This window comes from Ipomoea triloba, chromosome 12 (assembly GCF_003576645.1).
Source record: "Ipomoea triloba cultivar NCNSP0323 chromosome 12, ASM357664v1".
NCBI classification, from domain to species: Eukaryota; Viridiplantae; Streptophyta; class Magnoliopsida; order Solanales; family Convolvulaceae; genus Ipomoea; species Ipomoea triloba.
Genome location: NC_044927.1, coordinates 2,243,263 through 2,268,686, shown reverse-complemented (window position 1 = coordinate 2,268,686; position 25,424 = coordinate 2,243,263). Strand labels below are relative to the sequence as shown.

At 34.6% G+C, this 25,424-nt stretch overlaps 4 protein-coding genes and 1 long non-coding RNA gene across 8 annotated transcripts; 1 reads left to right on the top strand and 4 right to left on the bottom strand.

Annotated features, from left to right (window-relative positions):
• Positions 1 to 37: 37 nt before the first annotated feature.
• Positions 38 to 4,474, bottom strand: LOC115998413 (sugar transporter ERD6-like 6). The gene is made up of 17 exons (XM_031237989.1): positions 4,286 to 4,474; positions 3,931 to 3,993; positions 3,719 to 3,808; positions 3,518 to 3,577; positions 2,819 to 2,884; positions 2,654 to 2,719; positions 2,475 to 2,550; positions 2,210 to 2,274; positions 2,019 to 2,111; positions 1,730 to 1,813; positions 1,522 to 1,606; positions 1,032 to 1,078; positions 878 to 940; positions 743 to 802; positions 562 to 621; positions 420 to 479; positions 38 to 278 (listed from the first exon to the last, which is right to left on the bottom strand). The coding sequence occupies exons 1-17, from the start codon at positions 4,472 to 4,474 to the stop codon at positions 51 to 53; spliced, it is 1,455 nt and encodes a 484-aa protein (XP_031093849.1). The 3' UTR covers positions 38 to 50.
• A 7,935-nt stretch (positions 4,475 to 12,409) lies between these two features.
• Positions 12,410 to 14,329, bottom strand: LOC116000456. The gene is made up of 3 exons (XR_004094110.1): positions 14,212 to 14,329; positions 13,929 to 14,056; positions 12,410 to 12,548 (listed from the first exon to the last, which is right to left on the bottom strand). It is a non-coding gene; the product is annotated as an uncharacterized LOC116000456 (long non-coding RNA).
• LOC116000454 (zinc-finger homeodomain protein 2-like) lies at positions 12,792 to 14,905 on the top strand. Of its 2 annotated transcripts, none has more exons than XM_031240544.1 (2): positions 12,792 to 13,456; positions 13,896 to 14,905. In XM_031240544.1, the coding sequence occupies exon 2, from the start codon at positions 13,943 to 13,945 to the stop codon at positions 14,735 to 14,737; it is 795 nt and encodes a 264-aa protein (XP_031096404.1). In that variant the 5' UTR covers positions 12,792 to 13,456; positions 13,896 to 13,942; the 3' UTR covers positions 14,738 to 14,905. The 2 variants fall into 2 exon arrangements, with proteins under 2 accessions (XP_031096404.1, XP_031096403.1); XM_031240543.1 differs by having other exon boundaries at positions 12,793 to 13,456; positions 13,887 to 14,905.
• Positions 14,616 to 20,237, bottom strand: LOC116000455. 3 transcript variants are annotated; one of them, XR_004094108.1, is made up of 5 exons: positions 19,932 to 20,237; positions 19,320 to 19,362; positions 18,645 to 19,186; positions 18,222 to 18,354; positions 14,616 to 14,714 (listed from the first exon to the last, which is right to left on the bottom strand). XR_004094108.1 is itself a non-coding variant. In XM_031240545.1 (3 exons), exons 1-3 carry the CDS (start codon positions 20,118 to 20,120, stop codon positions 18,648 to 18,650), a joined length of 771 nt encoding a protein of 256 aa, XP_031096405.1. In that variant the 5' UTR covers positions 20,121 to 20,236; the 3' UTR covers positions 18,384 to 18,647. The 3 variants fall into 3 exon arrangements, 1 of the variants encoding a protein (XP_031096405.1); XR_004094109.1 differs by lacking the exon at positions 14,616 to 14,714 and adding an exon at positions 16,126 to 16,522; XM_031240545.1 differs by lacking the exons at positions 14,616 to 14,714; positions 18,222 to 18,354 and having other exon boundaries at positions 18,384 to 19,186; positions 19,932 to 20,236.
• A 584-nt stretch (positions 20,238 to 20,821) lies between these two features.
• LOC116000506 (ATPase family AAA domain-containing protein 3C-like) lies at positions 20,822 to 25,018 on the bottom strand. The gene is made up of 8 exons (XM_031240596.1): positions 24,734 to 25,018; positions 24,554 to 24,649; positions 24,058 to 24,168; positions 23,454 to 23,763; positions 23,003 to 23,093; positions 22,439 to 22,781; positions 21,740 to 21,888; positions 20,822 to 21,564 (listed from the first exon to the last, which is right to left on the bottom strand). The coding sequence occupies exons 1-8, from the start codon at positions 25,016 to 25,018 to the stop codon at positions 21,039 to 21,041; spliced, it is 1,911 nt and encodes a 636-aa protein (XP_031096456.1). The 3' UTR covers positions 20,822 to 21,038.
• Between the last annotated feature and the right edge of the window lie 406 nt (positions 25,019 to 25,424).

Here is a 25,424-nt window from a genome sequence, read left to right as displayed (position 1 = left end):
TGAAGCCGAGTTCATGGATGTGATGATTTGCTGTCTGCTGAGCCCATCAATCATCTGAAAGACGCTTGAATTTCTTCTAGCGTCTTTCCTTTGGTCTCGGGAACCCAGAGTTTTACAAACACCACTGTGAAAACAGACACTAGAGCGTAAAGGGCAAATGTTCCTCCTTTGCTCCAATCCATTAGCAAGTTGGCAGTCATTGTAACAATCCAGGCCGCCAACCAGTTGGACAGTGTTGCCACACTGCCACCCAGACTTTTAACGTTCACGGGTAGTATCTGGAATGCCAAAATTTAAAATGCATAACCATACAAGCTAAGATAACTAGATCATAATGTATCCAAAGTCTGGGTTATAGTAATAAAATGCAATGAGTCATTTGAACCATTTAATAGTTATGTGAACTCTAGTCATCATACCTCAGACATTATAATCCAGGGGACTCCACCCAATCCGAGCGCAAAACCAATCACCAAAATCTGCCAAATTCAAATGGTGAGGGGCGCAAAGATTCATATCAAATCCTCTACAAAGACACCGGATGGGGAGCCGCAGGAATACCAGTATTCCAACCATTGACATTACTCCAAGGTAATGGTGCAAATGCTCTGGACAGAAATCCTGTGTTGGTGAAACAGTTGTTTTTAAAAGAATGAGTCTCCAACATTATGCAAGAAACCTGAACAACTTCTGTTGCTCGACAAAATACCGATGAAATGGAAAGAATACTACACGGACCTACCTTCAAAAAGAAGGCAGCTGAAACAAGGATGCTGCCAGCAGCCATTGTTGGTGCAGATATCTGGAGAAAAAAGAGAGAATCTTAATATCGGTTTATATCTTGATCAGTAAATTTGGAATCATTATCAGGAAGTACAAGTAGTAGCAGCCGACGGCCTGCCCTTTCCATCAATGTTGTAGCAATCACAGTGACAATGACCTATTTCAAAAAAAAAAAAAAAATTCTATAAATAACTTGAATTTTTGAATTCTTGTTCCAAATAAATAAAATTTAATACCAATGGAGTTACCTGAATAGCCCCAAGCGCAAATGTTGCAGCTTTACTGGATGAAACTCCTATGGATATGATGTTGGAAAATACCAATCATTAAACTTAGATATTGAAGCAGTACTATGACTTCTACTCCATAACCAGCACATTTAAACTTAGGGCCGGGGTAGGTTGTGGTTGGTTCTAAAAGAAATGCCATTTCGATCAGTTAGGATACGTTGTGGAAGTTGCATATAGAACGACTCAAGGGTAGATGAGTTTTAGCCCATGTGTTTGATACTTAAAGTTCTTCTAATCATTTTAGACATGTCCATGCATAGCATTATGATGCATTCAAGATTTCAAGCATGCAACAATAAGAAGAAATACAATATAATGAAGAAACGAAATCTTAATGGCCTGACCCCCCAACATCTGTCATTAGATCATTCGAAGATCAAGAACATAATTGGTAAAATGCTGGCGAATGGAAAGTTAATATTTCAAACCTGAAGGTAGGAGAACTCACCAGCAGATGCAAAGATTTTACTAGAATAGAATAGGACACCATTGATTCCACTGAGTTGCTGGAGTGTGAGTAATCCAATGCCTATCTGCACGGTGAATTAGCCCCATGGGGGATTGGGGGTGGAATTATAACATCAAAAAATTTTATTTCATATGCACAAAAAAAGGTCTTGTTGAAAATATAAATGCAAATAAGCATGGAAGTTTACCATCAAAGGTAAAGAATATCGCCTTTTCTTAAGCTCAGAAAATCGAACAGTACTCGAGCTTTTGCTGGCTGATGCCACGGATTTCTGTAGAAAAGACATAAGCCAGCATGAGAGTTTGAAGAAACAAAGAAGCCACAGCAACTAAGTTTCTCATATAAAGTTATAGGATTCATGAAATATTTGATGGTGCAGTGGTTTAGCTATTATCTTTATTGCTTCTATTTCTTCTTTAACACCTAAAATACTAACCCTTCTAGCACTTGAAAGTGAAGTTCAATGTGATTGATACCTTGATATCATTCACTTCAGAGGATATGTCTGTATCAAATCCTCGTAGAACTTGCAATGAGGTTTCAAAATCAGTATTCTTCCCCATTTTGGCCTACATTGTACATTGACAAGAGGCAAATGGAGAAATCAGCACAAAAGAACACTTGACCAAATAAATATTGATACTAGTGCACATGTAATTCCCATTACCAACCAACGAGGAGATTCCGGTATGAAAAACAGACCAGGTATCAATACTGTGCATGGTATCATCCCTGCATACAGTGACAAAAGATTGCAGAAAAGTTCGTGAAAAACCGAGTAAAATTGAGTATCAAACCCAAAGGACAGCTAAGAATTTCACATACATGGATTTTCAAAATTCTGCAGTAATGGTGATAATAATTCGTGAATTTATACAGTAAACACTAAGACCTTATTCATTAGATAAAAAGTCCATAGCTTATCGGCTTACCTATAACTGCAAGCACTCTCCAAGGCACAAAAAGTCCCAATAGATATACAAGCATTATTCCAACTGTTAGAAAGAGCTGTACAGAGAAAATGAATTAAAAGTAATTTTCTTTTAACAATAACTTTAGTTCAGTGAGATTGAAGTAACTTCTGAATTTTGATATAAGTGCCAAAACCAACCTGGGCAATGGCTACAAGAAGTCCTCTAATGTTCTGGGGTGCTATCTCTGCAATATAGACAGGCACCTATAGATAAGAAGCAATCATAGTAAGCAGGACTTGTGAGTTTTGATCATAAATCCTAGTACTATCAGACTAACTCTTGAAGCAAATGCTTTGGCATACCACATAAGAAATAATCCCCACACCAAAACCTTCCAGTAACCTTCCCATATATAGAAAGGATGCATCCTACGGAGAAAAAAAAAAAAAAAAAAAGCAATTTATTATTCAAGATGCAATGGAATTAAAATAATCAAATCCGGGCAACCCCAGCCAAGTTAGCCGAGTTGGTCATGGTACCCAACAGGTTCCAAGTTCAACTCTCATGGGACTTATTCGCTTTCTTGGTTTGAGCCGGTCAGGTGGGTCACAAGGCGTGCACACCCTTGGGTGGTCCTTTTCCGACTAGAATCACAAGGCGGGTTTACCAGTGCACACCTCAGGTGGTCCTTTGCCGGCTAGGGTCACAAGGCATGCACACTCTCGAGTGATCCTTTGCCAGCTAGGGTCACAAGGCATGCACACTCTCGAGTGATCCTTTGCCAGCTAGGGTCACAAGGCGGGTTTACCCGCACACACCCTCTGGTGGTCCTTTGCAGGCTAGTGTCACAAAGCGAATTTACCTGTGCACATCCTCAAGTGGTCCTTTGCAAGCTAGGGTCACAATGTGGTTTTACCCTAGCATACCCTCGGGTGTCCTTTGTCGGCTAGGGTCACAAAGCGTGCCATGCACACATTCGTGTAGTGACTGCAGGATTTTCCTTGTCACCCAAAATAATCAAATCCTTCACAAATCCATGAAAATGAAAAATAATTACTAACTCTGGCGAATGAAATGGCAGCCCATCCTAATATATTAGGAATTGAAGCAATCGTCAGTGACTGCATTTTGAAAACATGGGCAAAAAGTTGAGATCAAGTAAAAATACATTAAATTTTACGAGTAAAAAACATTTTTCTCCAAATAAAACAAAACCTTTTGGTTTCAATGTCCTCAAGTGCTATACAACTATAGAATTATACCCCTTTTCGTCCAATGTAATCTGACATCTGACCGCTAGCTATTGCCCCGACCATGGCACCCACATTTGCTAAGGATCCGAACATAGAGAACTGTCCATATATGAAAACACACACCAAGTGCTCGACAATAAGCTTGCATGATAAGTTATACTCAAAATATAATGCGCGATTAGAGAAGTAGAAAGTGGTGAAAATGGAAGAAGGATTCAAACCTCTGAAATGGTGAGTTTAAGATCATGGATGATTTCATCTTGCGTGGGATTGGAATAGCCACACTGCAACATTAATTAATAAACACATAAATAGTTATCAACACACAAAGCATAACTGCATAAGTGCTTAACCATCAACCAGGCTTGTATGTAATTCCAAAAGAAGAAGGCAAATGGGGCAATGCAGCCAAGCTGGTCAAGGCTGTTGACTTATAACCTTCAACTTGATTGTCTGATTAGAGTCACAAGACGAGATTTAGTGTAAAATGATTACGGTTTCTCAAGTTACTTAAAAAAAAAAAGGGAAAACGTCATTTGATCTGCAATTGCACCATTGTATGATGCTCAAACGTACCGTGAAGCCGAATTGAATTGGGCCGAGAGCGGCGATGAGGACGCAGAGATAAACGGAAATGGAGTCTCGAACTAATTGGGCCGTAGAGCCCAACATGCTGCCCTGCCTCGATCCCTTTCGGTACCAGCTTCCTTTGTGGAGCAAGGGCTTGCGGGCCCCATCCTCCACGGCGTCGTCTCTGAAACTCATCGTCGGCGGCGCGTGGGCGTCCTCTAACTAATTTTTTTTTTTTGGATTCATGAAAATGGAGAATATGCACAGCGATTGGCTCCACGGACACTTCTGAGGCTGTTGGAACATTCGGCGCTGAAAAGCCGGGGGGAAATTGTAGCGTCAACCAACGGCCCAGGCACAGGGTGCAGACACGTGTACGTATAAGGATTAAATTTACATGCAAATGTGTAAAGCCTTGAACAGATAATGTTTTGCATTTTTGAATTTGTACTTTGTAGGATTGAATTATTAAGATTTACATGCAATCTTTGAATAGGTTTGAATGACTAATGAAGAAAACATGAATTTGATTGAGCAATTTAAACGTTGTATGCTTTAGTAATTTTTTTAGCCTAAATTTTTCAATTTCTTGAGACTATATCTTAAACTCATGAATCAATCACTAGTCCATAAAAAAATAAATCAAACCATTTTGATACTTCTACTCATATCGTAAGATACCACCGAATGATGTCATATCTTAGATTATTATAACTATATCCTTTTGAGTGTTTAAGTTTGCATGTGAAAATGGTTATAATACTTTTTTTATACATTATTCAATCAAGTTTTATCCCAGTATATCACAAAAGAGTATCGTTACATACCTTTGTTAATTTCTCTTTTTGACAAGAAGCTATTTAATTGGATTCTTTAATATATATTTGACTAAAAAGTATGGAAAATACTATATGCATTCCTATTTTTTACTCTTAATTTTTATTGCCACACAAAATCTTGATGTAGATACTTGTATTGGGACCCACATGAAAAAAGTATGAGTTGTGTCCGCCACATCAGTGAAAAATTTAGAGGGTAAGATTTGAAAGTCCATGTAGTAAAACTCAAAAGGTATATGGAATCAATCAATTCATGTCACCTCGTGAATATAATTAAGTCACATCATATATGAGAGGAGTTATTAGGTAAATTTTAAGGGGAGAAAATAGTATTTTTCATCATAAAAATACGATTATTTGTCCCAGCTCGCACTAACTAAACAATGAATTGACAAATAGAGTAGTGTCGCCTGCAACCCCTACCTGAGTGCGTTATGGGTCACCTTAATTAGAAAAGGACTACAATAAGATAAATCAACATAAGTTACTCATAACTGACTGATTCAAATCAAAAGATTAATAGGCAATTCTTACCAAAAGTAACTCTGAACCTCGTAGTTAAGTAATTAACTACCTAACTAACTTGCCAAGACCTTGTGGTCTAGTGACACTCAGTTGCACTCGCATATAAAAAGGGGTGGGTTCGAGCCGAGCCTCAGTAGAGGTAATATTAACTCTTTGTGCTTCAGTATGTTGAGAAAGTAGTTATGAACAGATATTGTATTGTAACAGAGTCAGTAGTATTGAAAAAAAAATTACCTAACTAACTTAGTTGAAATTGTCTAGAATATTGTCAACATTAATACTACAAATATTTCTTACAACCTCCATAAATACTTTACATGATATGAAAGATATCGATATTGGTTATAATAATGGCAGCACATTATTTTTGACTCGATTTTCATTCTTATAAGTTATGATATACCCCAGATTTCCAGGGCACGCCACCTCCAAACAATTTAATTTCTTTTCAAGATTTGAATCAATGACTTGAATAATATCCGCTGACAATTTCTTTTCATATATATCATGGTCCACCGAATAAGTTGAATCATTAATGTAAAGTTAATTTTTAATATATTAAAGATTCATTTCTAACACATTGAATGATATTTTTTGGAAATTTATTTTTAGTGTATTGAAAATTTTTTTATTGTATAAACCTTTAATATATTAAAAATGAACATTTATCAATAGTCTGCATTGCAATGTAAATGGAGGTCCATAATATAATTTGTCTTACTCTAATCAATTGCAAAGGTAAATTCACATATTTTTCTTAAATAAATGTATAATATATTTTATAGAGAAAACGATAAGTGTACGCAAAAAAGTAAAATTTTTGTTACATGTCTAAATTTTATTGGTTAAAGAAATAAATAAATAAATATTGTGATTCACTGCGATCAATTAGATTATCAAAGCATGTTATATCAATTAAAAAAAATGAAAATACAGATATTATTACTACAAAAATTATACTCTGTATCACATATTTTAAGAGTGATACGCTATCTACGTACCAACACATACTTTCTTACGTATTTTCCAGACATCTATGAGAAGTCACTTTCTGGACTAATGACATTTCCAAAAATATTGTCACCAAAAAAAAAAAAAAAAAAAAATTACTCTTTTTTTTTTTTTTTGGTTGTAATAGTGATGAACTAGGAATGTTCTTGCTTTAGGAAGGAATGGACAATGAAAGTGAAAAGATTTTGTTTGAGTACAAGGATAAATGAGTACGTAGTAATGATCAAAGGCTTCTTTTTTTAAGTGCTTGGTTCACATTATATGTTCAAAAATTTCACATTATATAAATGAATGTCATATATTAGATTTTTCAAAAAGTGAGATTTTTTTGAATAATTTGGTTTCAAGTTCAAATCCACCAAATTTGATTCTTCAACTATTGAAAATGTATTAATTGTATATTTTAAATAGTATTAATATAAATATTATATATTAATACTAAATTTAATATTAAAAATAAATTATAAATAATTTTAGTTGTGTTTCATTAATCAAGTCACACATATAAAATGAGCGGGAGTAATATTTTATTATTTAGTGAAAGATTACAAAACACTTAACATGAACCAAACTAGTCTAAAATATATTGGAAAGCATAGAATCAATTATTGAGATATGTAATTGTTGGCCGACAATTAATTAAGTCCGAGACCAAACATAAGATAAGACCGGCATTGACCAACCCATCACTAATAAAGTAAGAGAATTCATAAATTATATAACTTTAAGTCACTACTTTAGCAGTAAGGTGGGGTTCGACTCTACCAATAACGTACGCCTTAGAGCTAAAACTTCTCAAATTAGAGTTTAGGTTCTTGGACTCTCTAGACTAGATATTAGGTTCTCCAATTTGGTGGGAATGTAAAGATAAATCCTTTGTGACTTTTGTTAGCACGGCAAAAACCATCTAATAAAATCCTTCACTATTGAGCTTGCTCTAAAGTAAGAGAGTTGACGTGATGCATGGGTGTAGCACTCCCTTTTGTTTTATTTGACATTCTTAGATCTCATCGCATCTATGGTGTCCCAATTCAAAGCATGCACAATGTATCTTGACACGACTACCTCATAAGAATCCTTTACTCCACTTACATTTCCCTCGCGATTTCTTTCTCACTTTTTTTTTTTTTTTTACTGTGGTTGTAATTTTCTCCGAGACTAATTGAGCTACCGTGAATGAAATTTTTTTTATTTTTTCTCTTACCATAAATAACAAAGTTTCAAAATTAAATTTGTAACAAATCGACTTCTCATGATTTAATAATTCTTAAGTCTTAATAGAAACAAACGAGTACATGCAAAGTGAAACTAAAATAAATCTTGGAGAATGGTTAGACAATTTTTTTAGTACAAATTTCGATTAGTACGATATGTTTTGATTAAGGGCAATTCCATTTGAATTGGTTGGGCAATTAACTTAGTAACTATAAAGTTTTAATTAAACTCAACTCTCTGTTGGAGTTGCCTATTAGCACTATCGGTTTGAATCGATTAGCTATAGACAACCTAATCTAGTTACCTCATTGTGGTCCTTTGCCTATAGGATTCGCAGAATTTGCTTCAGTTAATGTCTAACCCGGCCTGGTGTTTGTATTTTGTGTTTTGAAGATGCAAGATGCCTCGTCGAGTAGATTTGATATAAGAATGAATGACAAATAAGGTTAAACGTACAACAGTACAAAGAGTCTTTGCACTCATGGTGACAGTCTTCAACCCCTTTGTTGAGAGTACTCTTAATGGGTATTCAAGCAGGTAGCTCAGTTGATTCATGAGTAACAAATTGTAAATAATGACACATATAATCAAGCTCAAATAGATGCAATGTGAGAGTTACACTTAATGTGTGCTGGTCCTTTCACTTAATAAGTCGTTGAATCACCATGATTATATTTACCACCTTCACAAATTATATGAGGTCAAGATGTGAAAATCCCGAGTTGAGAGATTTTACCTTTTGTGAGCGGGAGTATTTAAATAACCTTCTTCAATTACAAATGATTGAGGATATTCATTAACCTTATTTAAAGTAAAAAATTTGTCCCCGTCACAACTCAATTTATCAATTAGATATGAAACAAAAACTATATATCTTTATCTTATAATTTAGTAGTCGGTAGTCAAATATAAAATTTGAAATTGTACCGCCCATTGTCTATGCAAATTTAAAAGGAAAGAATTAATAAAACAAAATATGAGAGTAGTGTGTAAATTGTAAAACAATGACTTCTCTTTTTTGCTAATTTAATTTGCAATTAATTCATTATTAGTAATGTTGTCAAAATTGAAACCCTACAAAATATATCCCACCTCGATCATTTGGACTTATTCAAAGTTTAGATTAGATACCATCAACAATAACATGTCCCCATTGTTGGGACCTACCTTTTCTTCACATGTCAACAACTTTAAATTTGTGTTCAACCAAGAAACAAAACCACTACTCCGTACACACTACTACAATAATTTGCTTCATAATAAATTTTGAAATTATATATATTATGAGAATTTTTTCAATGTATTTTATTCTATTACCAATGTTTTTTTCCCTTGCCAAAAGAGAAATAAATAGAGAATTTTTGTCCTATGTTACCAAGGTCGCCCTTTTTTTAATTAATTTTTTAAGACTTTAATAATCAATACTAAAATATTAAATATTGACCTAAAAAATATCTAGAATTGTAAATTGTATAAAGATTTCAAGAATCAAAATACAATTCCACAAAGTCACAACACACAAAGTATCAATATTAAAGTAGATGATTTTGATTCGTTTTATACGTTTTTTGGTTTGTGACCAATTTGAACAATTTAGAGTTAGTTTTGCTCAAAACGACATCATTTTGAGCGAAATAATCCATTCATTAAAAAAAAAAACAGAATGATAGCTAATCAACCACCTAGCCAGCGCCGCGGCCTAGGCAGCCTGCTGCCTATAACACCGATTAGGGTAAAAATTTAGGTGGCCCGCGGGTGCCTAGGCTCAATTTTTGCAACCCTGCATGTTACCTAGTGATTTTTATTTCTTTTAATGTTTTATGGTGGCCAGAGAAAATTACAACAACGAAGAGGTAAAAGGTATAGTCACTACTCAATGGTATGTTGTTCGTGTGTAATATACTTCTTTTACTTTACTATTGAGCGTGAGCTCTAATCAAAAAGCTCATTTACGCGTATGCTGAAGATAGGTAGGCGACTAGGCGTTGCTGTGGCACAAGAAGTGAAAAGTCACATTTGGTTTTTCAATTTACTCATATTCCTTGTAGATTTTTATTGCTTGATGTGGTAAGTTTTAATAAGTCTATTTTTTTTTCTCTTTCTTTTTTCCTTTCTCATTTTTTTTATTTCAAATTTCAACTTATTAAAGAGTAATTATTTTGTTAACGATAGATATAAAGACATCTATCACTATTGGTTTTAAAAATCCGTAAAAAGAGAGACGAAAATTATATGTGTGGTATGCACACAGGCACACAGCCACACAACGTTGAGTTTTTGACACGTGTACTCATTGCTAAGAAGTGACACATTTTATTATGCATGTTTCATGTTTGGAACTTTAATTTGGATCTTGTCTTAAGTTACTCCGTACTAGTTATTCATTGAATCTTAATCCACCTTAATTAATCCATAGTTAATTCAACTTAGGACATTCTATATAGCGTATAAAAGAGATTATGTCTATTATAATAAATAAGTAATTATAAATAAAATGTATACTGGAATTTTAATTAGTAAATATAAGATATTTAAAAATAAAAAATAACTAAATTGAAGGATGTTTTTCATATTAATTAACTAAAAAATTAAAATAATAATAAAATTACACATTATTTTATATATTATATATTCAACACACCACTCATGTGTGCAGACCAATATTTTTTATGGCACATTTTTGTCTAATATATCAACTAACAATTTAAATTAATAATATGACATACATTTATTATTTTGTATATTATATGTCTAATAATAATATATTATTACTTACAATATTCTTATAGGTGCAACGTCTTATAATAACATGACTGGAAAGTGAGAAGAAATCGTGACAGAAAGACAATGAAAAAGAAAGTTTGTATTTAGATGAGAAAAGAAATTAAAGAAAGTGATGGATCAAAAATTTGACAAGATGAAACATAGAGATAGATGATATATGTATCACCACAAAGTATTAAATTATCAGTTTAAAGTGACGATATCGGAAGAGACAATCATGGTTATCTAAGAAGTTAAGATCTTAAAAGTAAAGGCAGTCGCATCCAGCTTCATTTTCGGATTTGAACCTCTGATCTTTTAGTTTTAAAAAATATTTATTTTTTACAAAAATTACTATATAAAAATTTTTAAAATTTTAAAATCACAAATAAAATAAATATTATATAATTAATTAAAATCCATATAAGCATCAATAATGGTAACTAACTGAAAGAAGTGATATTATAAACTAATTACACTATTTTACGAGCGAGTATAAAAGGAGAACCTAATTACACTATTTAATAAAGGTTAAGAAACTAATTTGACACTTTCTCCGACGTATAAAATTGGATTAGTGCACAGAAAATTTTAATGATATTCTACAATAAATGTCATGTTTTTATAATAAAACTTAAACGAAAACATATTTATAATTTTTATATGTCATAATATTGTACTACTTTTATTTGTGTAATACGACAATTTTACTTGCGAACTTTTATTTTTATAATACAACATTTTTACGTACGAAATTATAATTTTTGTAATGCATATTGTTCAGAGGTTTCTTGTCAAAAACTTATTTAAGAGTATGAAGACATCTTCTATAATTTTCTTTTTTTATGCCAAAAGAATAAAATAAAATAAAAACTTAAACTTCTCTACTTAATTTCTTTCTTTTATGAGTTTTTTTTTGTCCTGGATTTATATGTAGTAATTCACTTTTAATAATTTTTTTCCAAAACATTCCATTTAATCCTAATATTATTAGTGAATAAAACATCTACACAATAATTAAATACTTCGTTTATCCATAAAACATTATCCTCGATGTCCAGAAAATTGTGCTTCCCATAAACACGATAATATTTATAATTTCATTTATCTAAAATATTTTTAAATAAGAGTTTAAAATACTACTCAATATTTATTATTTATTTAATGCTCAAACAAAAACATTCCGTATTCTTAAAATTGCAGTAAATTTATTATAAAGAAAATACATCAATTTTTTAAATACAGAAATACATCATTTAATCAACATATTATTATTGTTGTTGTTCACAACTCAATTTTGTTGACTTAATTGTAATAAAAATATTTAGTTTAGGTATTTTGGAAGGACATATGTAATGTTACTAATTAAGAAATTAAATAGTTGATTCTGGTGTTCATCGACACCCGTACTAATTATATCAATATAATAATTATTGTATAAGACATACATATATTGGGATATTTTTTGGAAAAGGGACACCCAAAACAAATATATTGAGATATTTGAATAAATGATTTATCAGTTAAAATTTAACTTGTTTGATCAACTTAATCATACAGCTAAAAGTGAATGTTTAGCAATTGACTTGGTAGTCGGCTGAAACGCCCAGCCAAGCAATTATTATTGTGTGGACCACGTGGACCATACTATCAAATAATGCACATTCAATATAAAAATAATGTACATTCAGTATAAAAATAATGTATATTATATTCAGGGGATGTACGTTATTTGTATACTGAATGTACATTATTTTGTATAATGTACACTCAGTACAAAAATAATGTACATTTAGTACATTAAAAATGTATATTATGTTATGGTCCACACAATAATTTGCCCCAGCGAAGGCAGTTGGCTGAAATGCTTGATCGAACTCCGTACTCAGAGGCGGTTAAAAGATTTCTTCCAGATTCTGCGCAGAATTTCTTTTCAATATTAGGAAAGAAGTATGGCAGTTTGGGAAACTTTCCTAAGCTCTAATTTGTTAACTTCTTCTTTCTTTCCTTTACAAAGGACATAAATCTTGTAAAAATATCCTGAAGCACCTTAAAACAAGTTTTGGTTCAGAATGCAATTTTCTAGCAATTACCCTGTCAATTTACTCTCTTATTTTTTCTTAACTTGTTTTACAGTTGTGTTGGCCTGCTAGCTTATCCAAGGCAGTAAAACCAACACTCACAGTAGAAAGATCAAGATAACATTTTTTTTAATAACTAAAAACACAATCACCTAGATCAAGATTTATTTTTTTAGTAAATTAGTTATACCATCTCATAAAAGTGTCATACTGTCATTAGCAACTCTGGTCGTGGAGTGGCTACGAGGTTTGGTTTGGTGGACGCGGGAGAGAGAGAGAAAATATCAGCACTAAATCAATCAAAATAAATGATGGTCCGGGGCAGGAGAAAAGCATTTGTGGTGTCCTATTTTAACTTTATTTCCCACCCACACAAAAGTCTACTCTTCCTCTGACCTCCCCCATCCCTCTTCCTTCCACGTTCCACTATTCCACCATCGCTCTCTCCTCTTCTTCAACTCTAAACTGAGATTATTGTCTTGAAGCCTAGCTAAAACAAGCTTAATTAAGGTTCCATTATCCATATTTGCTGAAATTCCCATACAGCCAGCCAGTCAAACAAAAGGCAACATCCCATCAACTCCCCCACTACCCACTCAGGTGGGGGAGGAGAAACAACAAAGAAAGAAATTAAAGAGAAAGAGAAAGCAGTAATGGCAGTCAGAGTGCAGGTTGCACAACAGGACGAAGAGGAAGCTGTCGGTTGTTAGTGGAGCTAAGTCTCATCTTTCTCATCACTCACTGTAAGTAGCTCCACTCCACTCCACTCCTCCATTATTCATTCATTTATTCTTCCTTTTATTGCCGGTTGGTTTCTTGGAGGGGTTTTGATGCCTCTAAAGGAGACCAAAAACAATTACCACTCTAAACTCTAAACCCCTCTCTCTCTCTCTCTCTCTCTCTTCTCCTTTTCTAATCTAGCTTAGGTTAGTATATAGCTCAGCTCATGTTTCTTGATTAAAGCCTAACCATGTAGGATAGTCATCTGGGCCATCATTTCTTGCTTCCGTAAGGATGAGTAATTGAAGTTTAAGGAAATGGGTTTGTGGGTTCACCACTAATCTCCACTTTAGAAGATAAAGAAATTGGCTTGCTGTCTGGTCTTCTGCAGATCTATTATATAAATGTATGCATATGTATTATAATAATAATATGATGTTGATGCTAACCTAGGACTAGCAGAAGCTGAATTGAAGAGCAAAAGGGTTAAGTTACCTGATTTAGCATCAATGGAGTCCAGAAGCAAGGAGAAGTTTGAGGGGATTCCAAGGTCTATGGCTTTCAGTTCACATCCACCTTCAAGAATCAACCTGCAGGCCCAAGAATCATCATCCCAGCAAACCCTAGATCAGATGGGGGAAAAAGAATTAGAGCATCATCATATGCATGAAGGTCCTTCAAACCCAGATCCAGATCCATCCTTACTAAACAACAAACCTACAACCCAGCAAGTATTGCCTCAAAGATTTGCTGATACTGATACAAGTAATACAACTACCTTAATTCGCTACCGAGAATGCCTGAAGAACCATGCTGCCAGCACAGGCGGCCATGTAACAGACGGCTGTGGAGAATTCATGCCCAGTGGAGAAGAAGGCACCCTAGAAGCCTTGAAATGTGCAGCTTGCAATTGTCACCGCAACTTCCACCGTAAAGGAATCAGGCATGGTAGTAGGAGCACCTTTCAGACACAAAACCCACCAATGCTGCCCCAGCAACAGCATTACAGGGGGGCCATGCCACCGCCGATCAGAGCTCCGGCAGAATCATCAAGTGAAGATCTCAATGCCGGTGGTGGACAAGGGCTAACGCAAGTGCCCTCATCAAAGAAAAGGTTTAGAACAAAATTCACCCAGCAGCAGAAACAACAAATGCATGAATTTGCAGAGAAAATAGGGTGGAGGATCCAGAAGCAAGATGATCAAGAAGTGCACAAGTTTTGCAGTGAAGTGGGTGTGAAGAGACAAGTGTTCAAGGTCTGGATGCACAACAGTAAACAAGCTGAGAAGAAGAAACAAATGTAAGCAAATGACACCCGTGATTCTTAACATCTCAGATCATAGTTATATTGTGCATAATAGCTAGTAGTACATAGAGGGAAAGCTAGTTCATATAACCATTTTTTTATACATTATTATATATTCCCAACTTTATGCAACTATGAACATATGAATGCTCATTTAATTTTATTAATGGCCCTTCTGTTGATATACTATCTGAAAGTGTTACTACTGAGCTATACATTGCACCCCTTCTAAATGCTTGCTATAAAGTTATGAAAGAATGATTCTTCCTTTTGAACACATTTCTTTTCTAAGAATTTATGAAAATTTTCAAAATTGTTTTGGAACTATTTTGCAATTACAACTATTTGAAAATTCATTTCTTGAAAAAAAATTCATGTTTTAATTGCATTAAAACACTTACAGCCAGTTTGAATAGTGAAAAAAAATTGAGAATAAATTCCTTTTAAATTCTATAAAATAAAAATTACTTCAAATCAATTCATTGTTTGGTCTATGAAACATAAGTTGTTAAAAACTCAAATATCTCTAAATAATAAAGAGATATTCATATTGTATGTTTTCTCTGAAGTGTAGTATCACATGATTCTTTATGCTAGAAAATTATGAATTTGATTCTTATAATTATGAATTTGGTTCTTATCAAAACTTTCTCGGTTGATCGTACAGGGTCTTCTTAATGCATATTACCTCTCATATGCGATTTACGATTATACAGGAACAGAATTTATCTAACTTATACCCTCGAATAGTAACTGTGAATTTCTTTCGTCAACAAAAAATAATAAAATAACTAAGACTAAAGTACAATTCAATTTTTTCATAGAATAAATTCTCCATTAATTGCATAAAATAAAATCATTTTTTCTCAAATTTTAAGAATATATTCCCAAGAACTTTTTTTTTCAAACCATAAACCAGCCATTATTTCTTCTTTTTTTAAATAAACAAATTATTTCTCTATGGTCATATTTTTATTTAAAAAAAAGTTACCCTATAATTACCACTTACAAATAATCACTCATTGATATAATGATATGACAAAATAATAATTATTAGTTTTATTTATTTAATTAATTTTAATTTTGTTAATCTTTAAGGGGTATAACATTTTGATAAGTGACAATTTTCCAAAATTTTGAGTTCTTATGGAGCAACTCAAAGTGTACAAAACTCTCGTGGCATACTTTGATTTTGTTGAAAGAAAGAGTAGAACTATATCAATCAGAAATTGTCATTTTAACATCCACAAATAGTACAGTTAATTCTTGAATTGAATAACTGATTGTGAACAAAGATGAGCAAAAAATTATCATTTTAACATAATGTAATAAATAAATAAATAAATAAAATTAGAATACATATGGAGCATAATGTAATAAAAAAAAATAGAATACATATAACATTACATGGCTAAAGATTTCTTGGAAACACAACTGAAAGGAACAACCATGCAATTAAATACTATAGCTTTATAGGTTATAGGAGCTAGTTAAAAGGTTTTGCTTTACAGTGAGGATATATTGGCAACGTACGATTCAGCTATCTACTCCCTACTAATTAACAACCTTGGTACAGACATCAGACGTTGGACGCTGTAATGTTAAATTTCCATTTCGAATGGAAGATATGCCATAAATTCTTCTAACTAGGAGACTGGTACAAAATTAAACCTCTAACTTCAAAGTAGGAAAAACTCTGATCTTCTTTAAGAAAAAAAAATTTATTCAGATTTTACTGCTCATTTGATTATATCTTAGCTTGAATCTCATAAATTCACCCGACCTGAGAAAAAAATAAATAGAGCAACCTTAATTTCAATTTTCACACCAAATTGGTAAAACTCATATCCAAATCCAAATTGTTTATATGATGAGCTTCAAATTAAACTCCCACCCTATTGCTAAAAATATTTATGAGTGCAAATGTCCATCCACTAAACCACTATACATGTAAGAAAATCTTTAACCTGTCTCAAAATAAGGGTGGAAGCCAGAATATAATTCTTGGACAAAATATTACAAATTGAATTTTTCCTAACACTTTTTGAGTCAAATCAACAACACAAAATCTTTCTAGTACTTCTCCATTATAATTTACATATTATTACACATAAATGTAAATGAAAATTACTCAATGCACACCTTAAAATAAAGGTCCATTCCATTCTTGTATTCAATAGTAGAGTCATATCCATAGCTAAGACTAAGAGTCATATAGTTATACTACTCTTGTTATACTACTCATTCACAAAGCTTTTAGCATTTGCCAATTTTGAACTATAATGGAGCCCCTAATTTATCTCCCCAAACATTTGAAAAAATTAAAATTAAAAATTATGTACGTAATCAAGATTGGAAGAAAGTGCTATAAGCCTCACTGGGACCATGTACAATTATATTTGTAGAAACCATGCAAGAAGTTTGTCATTTTGTAGGTAAACATGAAAAATCATATATATAAGTCATAACTTCTAATATGGGATAAAACTTCTGGCACGTACTAGACTGTGACACAACTATAGATTGAGCCAGTTAACATGAATTGATTTCTTGGTATATTATACAACACCATTCTGTAAATAATTCACCTACTGTCAGAATAAACTATGGGGTAGAAGACAAGGTTGTTGAATATATAGTCCAAGTAAAGATTGCGGCTGGCAACCCAACCACTACGAAAGCATCCTTGTCGATGGACTTGCTAATTAGTCATGTTTCTCCACTCAAAAAAGCCTTAGACACCGGGATAATGAAATATCTTGACAGGTCACTGGTGGACCAAACAGTTTTATACAAGTCAAAATATGTCTCACCTAATTGTCTGGGGGGTTCAATGTTGCATTGCCCTTTTGGGAGTCAAAGACTTATAGTACACATACTCTCAAATCTTACTCACTCAATTTTACTCCATTCTACTTAGCAAACTCTAATAAGTTATTTTTATATGTGAGTCCTATTACAAGCGTCTATATTAATATTTTGTGTGTAGAAGTATAAAATGAGAGTGCACATAGTATTTTTCTTCTCTTTTTTTAAGATGAGGAATGAAACATGTCATATTCAGAAGTGTCCACTACATAAATCTCGTCTTATGACAATAGCTAGTAAAGGATCATAAAGAGGTAAACCAACTTAAATTGGCCTTTGTATTAAGAGGTGTGCACTACATAAATCTTGCCTTATGACAATAACTAGTAAAAGACCATGAAGAGGTAAATCAACTTAAGTTGTCTAAGGCCAATTAAACCAAACCGCTCCTATCAAGAGTCCTTATGATGACCAAACTAACCCGAACCGCTCCTATCAAGAGTCCTTATGATTACCAAAGGAACCGCACACTGCTAAGAACCTAAGTGGATTTAGACATGCAACAGTCCAAGCTGGGCATGTGCTCCTCAACTTGGGGAAAGAAATAAATAAATTACACTCATATACAAATATATATAAGGTAAATGAAGAGATCAGATTTGTCAAATTATTACCTGAACCAGCACGCTGCAGTGAAGTAGGGACCCAAGACCCAACTCTAGTTCTCTTGTGAGGTTTGAGGTTGAACAACCTTGTTCTTGTCAAATGCAGTGTTGGAAGATCTTAAACAAAATTTGAGTGCAGCTTCTGTATTTGGTAGTAGTATACTGTTAGCTAAAGCAGGATAAGCAGAAGCTATGCAGTCTATGTAACATATATGACATTTTCAGCTGGAATAAGAACACTAATTTATGGTCCTAATTATGAAGAAACTTCCAAGATGAAAGAAAGTATCAAGCATAGTATATCTGATCTTAGAAACTAGGAAACCATGAAAATTTGTTCTATTATGCAGTAGAAACTATGTTGTAAACCAAAGGACACCATGCTAGACAAAGAACAGTAATATATATAGTACAGCATATGATGTAATTAACTTGTTATGATTTAAGAGGGGCAGGTTCCCTCATCTTTGCTCCAAGATCACCAGTAGCTTGTGAAGCTCTCTCTTTGGCTTGTTCATATTTGTCCTTGGCTTGTTCAGTCATGGTATCCTTGGCAGATGCACAAGTTTCATAAACCTCTGATTTGGCATGCTGGTATCTTTTAAAGGCTTCTGATTTTTCAATCTTTTCATCATAGGCAGCCTTATCTGAACCCTGTTTTATTGCTTGTTTGGCTTTGCCAGATGCTTTATCTTTCATGTCCCCAGCCTGATTCATCCTGTCTGAGGCATGTCCATAAGAACTGCTTGCTGCACCTTTCCCGGTTTCTTCGGCATCGGTGGATACGTTTGAAGCCATGTCTATTCCTTGTTCTGCTTTCTCAGAGCAAAAGGCATAGGCATCACAAGCTTTATCCTTCACTTTTGCCTTCAAACCACCAGCCATGTCCGAAACAATGTTTTTGAAGCCTCCTAGTTTTTCAGATGCCATATCTCCCATCTCATTAGCTTTAACAGAAGCATATCTTTGTGTTTCTGCGCCAAAAAAATAAAATAAATAAAGAAATCAATCAATGTCTCATCAGAAATGATCTAGAGCAATAAACCTTAATGATGAAAGGATAGTGAATTGAAACTCTATCACTTTAAGCAGTAGGAATTACTGCACCTGCACTGTCAACCAATCTCTGCGCTCCATCTTCTTCAGTCCCCTGATTTAAACCAAATCAATCAGCTTCAAAGCACAATCCATAAATTAGTTAAGTTAATCAAAATTAACATCACATACTAAAACGAATTCAAAACACAAATATTTCTATGCCTTGCCTTTATGCTCGCCATACTGATCACTTTATTAATCATATAACGTGTGCAGAATCAGATTATTAGATACAGGACTTTCACTATTCCGAAAGATCATTGCATGCACTATTGATTACTCCGTATATGATACGTGACACTAACACCATATACATACAGTAATACTTAACCAATTACGAGGTAAATTTGAGCAAAATTTTCTGAAATTAATTCAAATTTTTAAATTTTACCGCCATATATAGCAGGTCAAAATACTAATAATAACATAAATAAATAGTAAAAACTTTTTACTCCGTATAATAATAGTAATGTGGAGGTTTACAGTAAAAATTTTTAAAAATAATTTATATAGTCTAAAAATTATACTAATTTAAAAGATTTACGGTGTAAAATCTACATAAAGTTATTTGAGCTTTAAATTGTAAAAGTAAATTATATGTGATTGATTAAAAAGGCTTACTCGAAGAGGTTGGCGGTTATGGCCTGGGAACCGCTGCGCTTGTGAATATTGGGAGCCGTTGATCCCCATATCAGTAGCGGCTGAATTCTGTGTATGCTTAGCACTCTCCGCCGCTCCCTCCTGCGAACACCAGCACAGCAGCGCCGCCGCCAGCCAAAGTAACAGCAACTCCGCGTTTCTCTTCTCCATTTCCGGCGATGATTAGAAAACAGATCGAGATTTTTTGAGAGCTCCGCGGAACGGATTGAGGGACATATAACAGTGCTCAGAGGCTCAGAGCGAGGGGATAGGGGACAGGGGGGAATGAAAACCGTCATGCAGTGAGTGAGAATCGTGGCGGCATTTTAGGAGGTGCGTTGGGCCTTCGGACACGCGGCCGTGTTTTAGGAGGCATGTCAAACAAGGCTTTTGGCCTTTGGACAGGTAACAACTGTGAGACTGTGATCCATGCAGCAGGCGATGGCAAATTATTATGAAAGAACTGGGTTCAGCTTCCAATGTAGATCCAGATCTATTTAAATTGTGATGAGTCTACCTTGTAAAGTAGATCCGAAGAATTGCGAATATTCAGTATGTAAATTGTGATGAATCTATTTTGTATTTTGTATCATCATCATGTAAATTGTGATGAATCTATTTTGTATTTTGTATCATCATCCATTCATCTTATCTACGAGAGGTCCGTATTTAGTAACACAAGATTACACATTCAACTTCTAATACAAGATGACTTTTTCAATTTGAGCCAATCAGGTATGACTTATGAACAATCTAAACTGAGGTTCACTTCTCACTCACTTGAATAGTGGTTCCTACACTCTTCAATAGTGGTTCTTTTTTGTTTCTCCTTATCAGACCTAATAGTTTAATACTCCGTAAATTATTAACTCTTTTTCAAAGAATTCAAAATCGTGCAATTATTATTACTAACAAAATGTTTACAATATAGGGTTTCAAACACAAAACTGAAACGTTTTGAATCCTAAAAGTATATACTCATGAAGTATCGAGTAAAGTACTTTGGATTCTACTTTTACATTGTTATGCCTGAGATGATAAGAATAACTCTGCAAGAGATCTCTATAGTTTGAGCAAAAAATTTGGCAGCTAATTGGTGCAGAATGCAGGCTCTCCACCTTCAGCTGCAAGTTGAATGCGCTGCTGATGCTCTGCAACTTTATAGTCCACAATCTCCTTGAAGAGCTGGGGATGCAGGACGCAATCCGGGCTGCCGTAAACGGCCGCCTGCACGCTAGCCATGAGTTTGGCTATCTCGCGGCCGGAAAACCCCTCACTCTTCCGAGCAGCTTCTCTGATTATATCATCGGATATGTCTTTTACTGTGATTTGTTGTGGTTGCTTCTTAAACAAACCTCCTCCCCACTTGGAGTCGCTGCTGCCTTCGCTGGAGAGGTATTTGTTCAGATACAGCTTCAGCAATTTGAAACGCTCTTCCTCCTGGGGAAGAGGGAATTCAATGACTTCATCTATGCGGTCGGTGATGGCACTGTCAAGATCCCCTGGCCTGTTGGTTGCGAGGACGAGAACCACATCCCGGGACTGGTCTCCTGTTCGAAAAAGCATAGCGTTTAAAGCACTCCGCTGGGCTTCACTCATGTGTATGCTGTTTCGCCTGCAGGAAATAAAATAAAATTTTACATATTGTGAATGAACAACAATTGATATCATAGACCAGAAAGAGGATAGATAATATGATGTTTATGAATTCGATTGCATCTTACTCAGACAAATCTTGATAACTAGAAAATTTTCATTTTAACACCACCGAGTAGTATTAAGCAACTTACTCGCATAAGAAGGCATCAGCCTCGTCAATGAAAAGCAATAAGCCCTTCTTGGATTTTTTGGCCCAGTCAAAAATCTCATGAATTTTAGTCACTGCCTGAGCACCCAATGGTACAACATCTCCTCCGGTCATCATGGCATAATCCAATCCCTGTAGAATTTAGAACCAGTGACTGTTAGAGCATGGAGTTCATTTTAACTCCATGAGAGTTCATTCCCTAGGAAAAAAGAGGTTTAGACAGTCCTTTTTACATCTACTGCAGTAATATTACTTTTATTACTTAGTCCCCTCTTCCATTTTGTGTCCAGTTGGAATAAAGTAGGATGACTCAAGTTAATTACAATTTATTTTTAATAATAGATAAACACAAGAAAAAAATTATATATTCAGAAATTGCGTAAAAATTATAATAAACACATAAAGTTCAACTTAAAAACTATAAGTAAACATTGAAGTAAATAAGCAAACAAAGAAGAGTTTGTTTCACATTCAAATAGTAAACATGACAAGTAAAATGGATAGAGGAAGTATTAACATTTTTCTATAACTTTAATTAGTCCACAAATAGAAGATGGTATATTTGATTACAAATTTGAACACACAAATTCTTACTCTGGCATCAAAAAGTATTTCCATGCTAATGCGTTGCAAGATAATTAATTGCCAAGACAATAAAAGATAAAGGATGGTTAATCCATACCGATTTTCTGGCTATTTCCCTGGCAACCATTGTTTTACCAGTGCCAGGAGGCCCATAAAATAGCATATTACGAAATGGTGCCTGATGAGATTTGGTGTTAGCTGTAGCCCGTGCAAGGTGTTCTATTCTCCTTTGCAATGAGGGGTGCAAGACAATATTATTGAAAGTAGATTTACTTTGTGAAGATGCTACTCCCTCAGCAGCTGTACCAGATCTGAATGCTCTAGTTGCAACTTCTGAAATCTTCCCTGACCAAGGAAATTTTTTCATTGATGATTCACGGATGAGCGATGGCTGTCCAAGAATCCTATTAATGTATCCCCATGTAACTCTGGCCCCTTCCCTGAATGAACATTTGAGCACACAGGATTAAGGAAATTACAGGACACATTCCTTCAAGTTTTATTGAGATGATCGATGTTGATAGGAATGAAGCCACTTAGTTTTGCCAAAATGAGGTCAGAATTAAAGGATAACATTTTGTACTGTGAGGAGAATGTGCCTTTTAGGAACTTGTCTGGACTTACATAACAAAAAAGAGGTTGCATTGATTATTTCACTGACCTTGTGGTATAAACTCCAGCAGCTAATGCAGTAGCTCCACCCACAGCCATAATCAACTTACTCCTATCAGTCAATAAAATACGGAATCCCTCTGCAAATTGTTGTTAAAAGATAACTGAATGAAATTGTAGAACAATGCAGGCAATTAAAATCAGAAAGAGCGGAGAAATAAATAGATTCTTTATATAAAGAAAAATCATGATTTCTCAAATAGCAAACTATTACAACTCATCAGGAAAATATTATATATTATATTAGTTTATGAAAATCATGTCGATTATAGTCCCCATTTAAAACCAACAAACAATCCAGTCCTTGCCCTTGCCAGCACAAGGCAAGTTCAAATGACACTGCTAAATTGTATCAATAGTTTCTGTTGATGAGATAGTGCATATACGGACATATAGGCCAGATCATGTAGTAAACAATACACACCATATTTCTTGAGTACCTTCAACATGAGTGAAAGTCGTATTTATTGCAGCAAGCCACTTCTCTTTTTCGCTATTTATTTTCTCAACTAGCATCCGCCTGTTATGATCTTCAGTCAATTTAGCCTCATGAGCTCGGCCTTCAGCCTCAGCCATGGCCTTGACTCTTATAGTTTCTCGTTCTATTTCAGCTCTCTCTTTCTCTGTTTGCCGTTGCTGAGCTTGGATCTGTTCTTCAGTTGCTCGTCTTGATTGTTCTTTTCGTATGGATGACTCCTCTTGCATCTTAACCAATTCGGCATTGTGACGTCTTTGAGCCTCATGATCTGTCTGTAATAGTGGTAAATGATGTATTGAACAATCAATCATGGAAAAGCTTTTCAACAATAATGAATCAAAAGCTTCCCTTCTAAATCGAACTTAACTGATTATAACCAATGCTTGATAAACAAGTCCAAATTTCCAAATATGACGAAGGTTGTGCTACTCCAGTGAAACATATTTTGAATACAATAAACTCTACCCTTGTCAGGAAACTAAATTAGTTACCCTCCAAAGATTCGCCTCAACTCTTCAATTGCATGACTCTAGAAAAAGATTTAGAAAAGAAGCTGAGAACCACACCTGCATTCTTTTCCTAGCCAACTCATCTTCATATCTCAGCATTTGTGCCTTTGCTTGTGCTTGCTGTTGGTAAAGCTCCCGCTGATCTTCTGACCATTTTTGCTGCTTCTCCTACATAAGAAACCAACAAGGAGGATGCAATCAATGCAAGTAGACTAATGAAATCAAGTGCATCACATGCTTCATATATCATGTGAAATGAAAGAATGAAACCATGTTCAGTAATATACCACATCTTAAGCATGCCCTTGAACTTCAACCAAAAAAAATTCAGCATTGAGTGAACATTTTCTCTTTCTTCCACTTCACACAATTTTTATCTTTGCTTTGCTTTGTATATTTCTTTCCATGTTTCTTAGGAGTCTTTATAATGGTTAATTTTATTCATTTTTCTAATAAGAACTGACTAGTATTTCCAGCCAAAAAAGCATATAAAGGGCTAACCAATCAAAATAGAAAATCCAGAAGGAAAGTTCAGCTAAACGAAGAGACTCACAATATCAGCGTGAGCTTGGATAGCCTCAAAATGAGCTTTCTCCGCATCCAATTCAGCGATACGCGTCTTTTCCTGCTTTCTCATTACTTCAAACACCTTGACAAAAAATCAATATCAACATATTAGGTATACGAATCTGTTTAGCATGCAATGAAAAATTAGAAATGTATTATAACTCACCTGTTTGTGATACGGAGAGCTGTTGATTTCCTTGAGGGCTTTCGCGCCCCTCTCTAGAGCTTGGTGATCGAAGCCGCCTCTAGAATCCTCTGCGGGAGCTTTGGAATCCGAAGCAGGAGAATCGTCGGCCGGAGAAGGTGGAGGAGGAGGAGAGGGTGAGGAAGAGAAAGGATAGAAGCGAAACGGAGAATCAGCGTACGCGCGGTTCGACATCTTGGAGCTTGAACTGGCGACCGCCGCGGCAGCGGCGACGGCTGCCATGGAAGATAGCCTTGAAGCTGCCATTTCTCATCAATCAAAATCCTCGCTGGCAGTTAGTCCTGGAGGAGCTTCCCTTAAACCCCTTGAACCTGAAACTTCCTCTCCAAGTAGGGTTTACCAAATTAGGGATTCGAAATCTGGGTGGGTCGGTTACGGGTCGGGTATCAGTAAAAAAAAAATATTTTACTCTGATTTATGGGCCTATGATACATTCAATCCTTCTATTGGGCTTCAACAAATGATTTTTCTGGGTTTTAATCTATAATTGAGAGCCCTTTATCAAAAAAAAAAAAAATCTAATTGAGAGCCCATATGGCCCACCGTCAGTGCAAGTTATCAATAGTTATTGCGTGTGTTCACACAGTGTGTGGATCACGGTCCAAAAACGACATCGTTTCGTGTAATTTTGTTTTATGTAACTCAGTGCAAC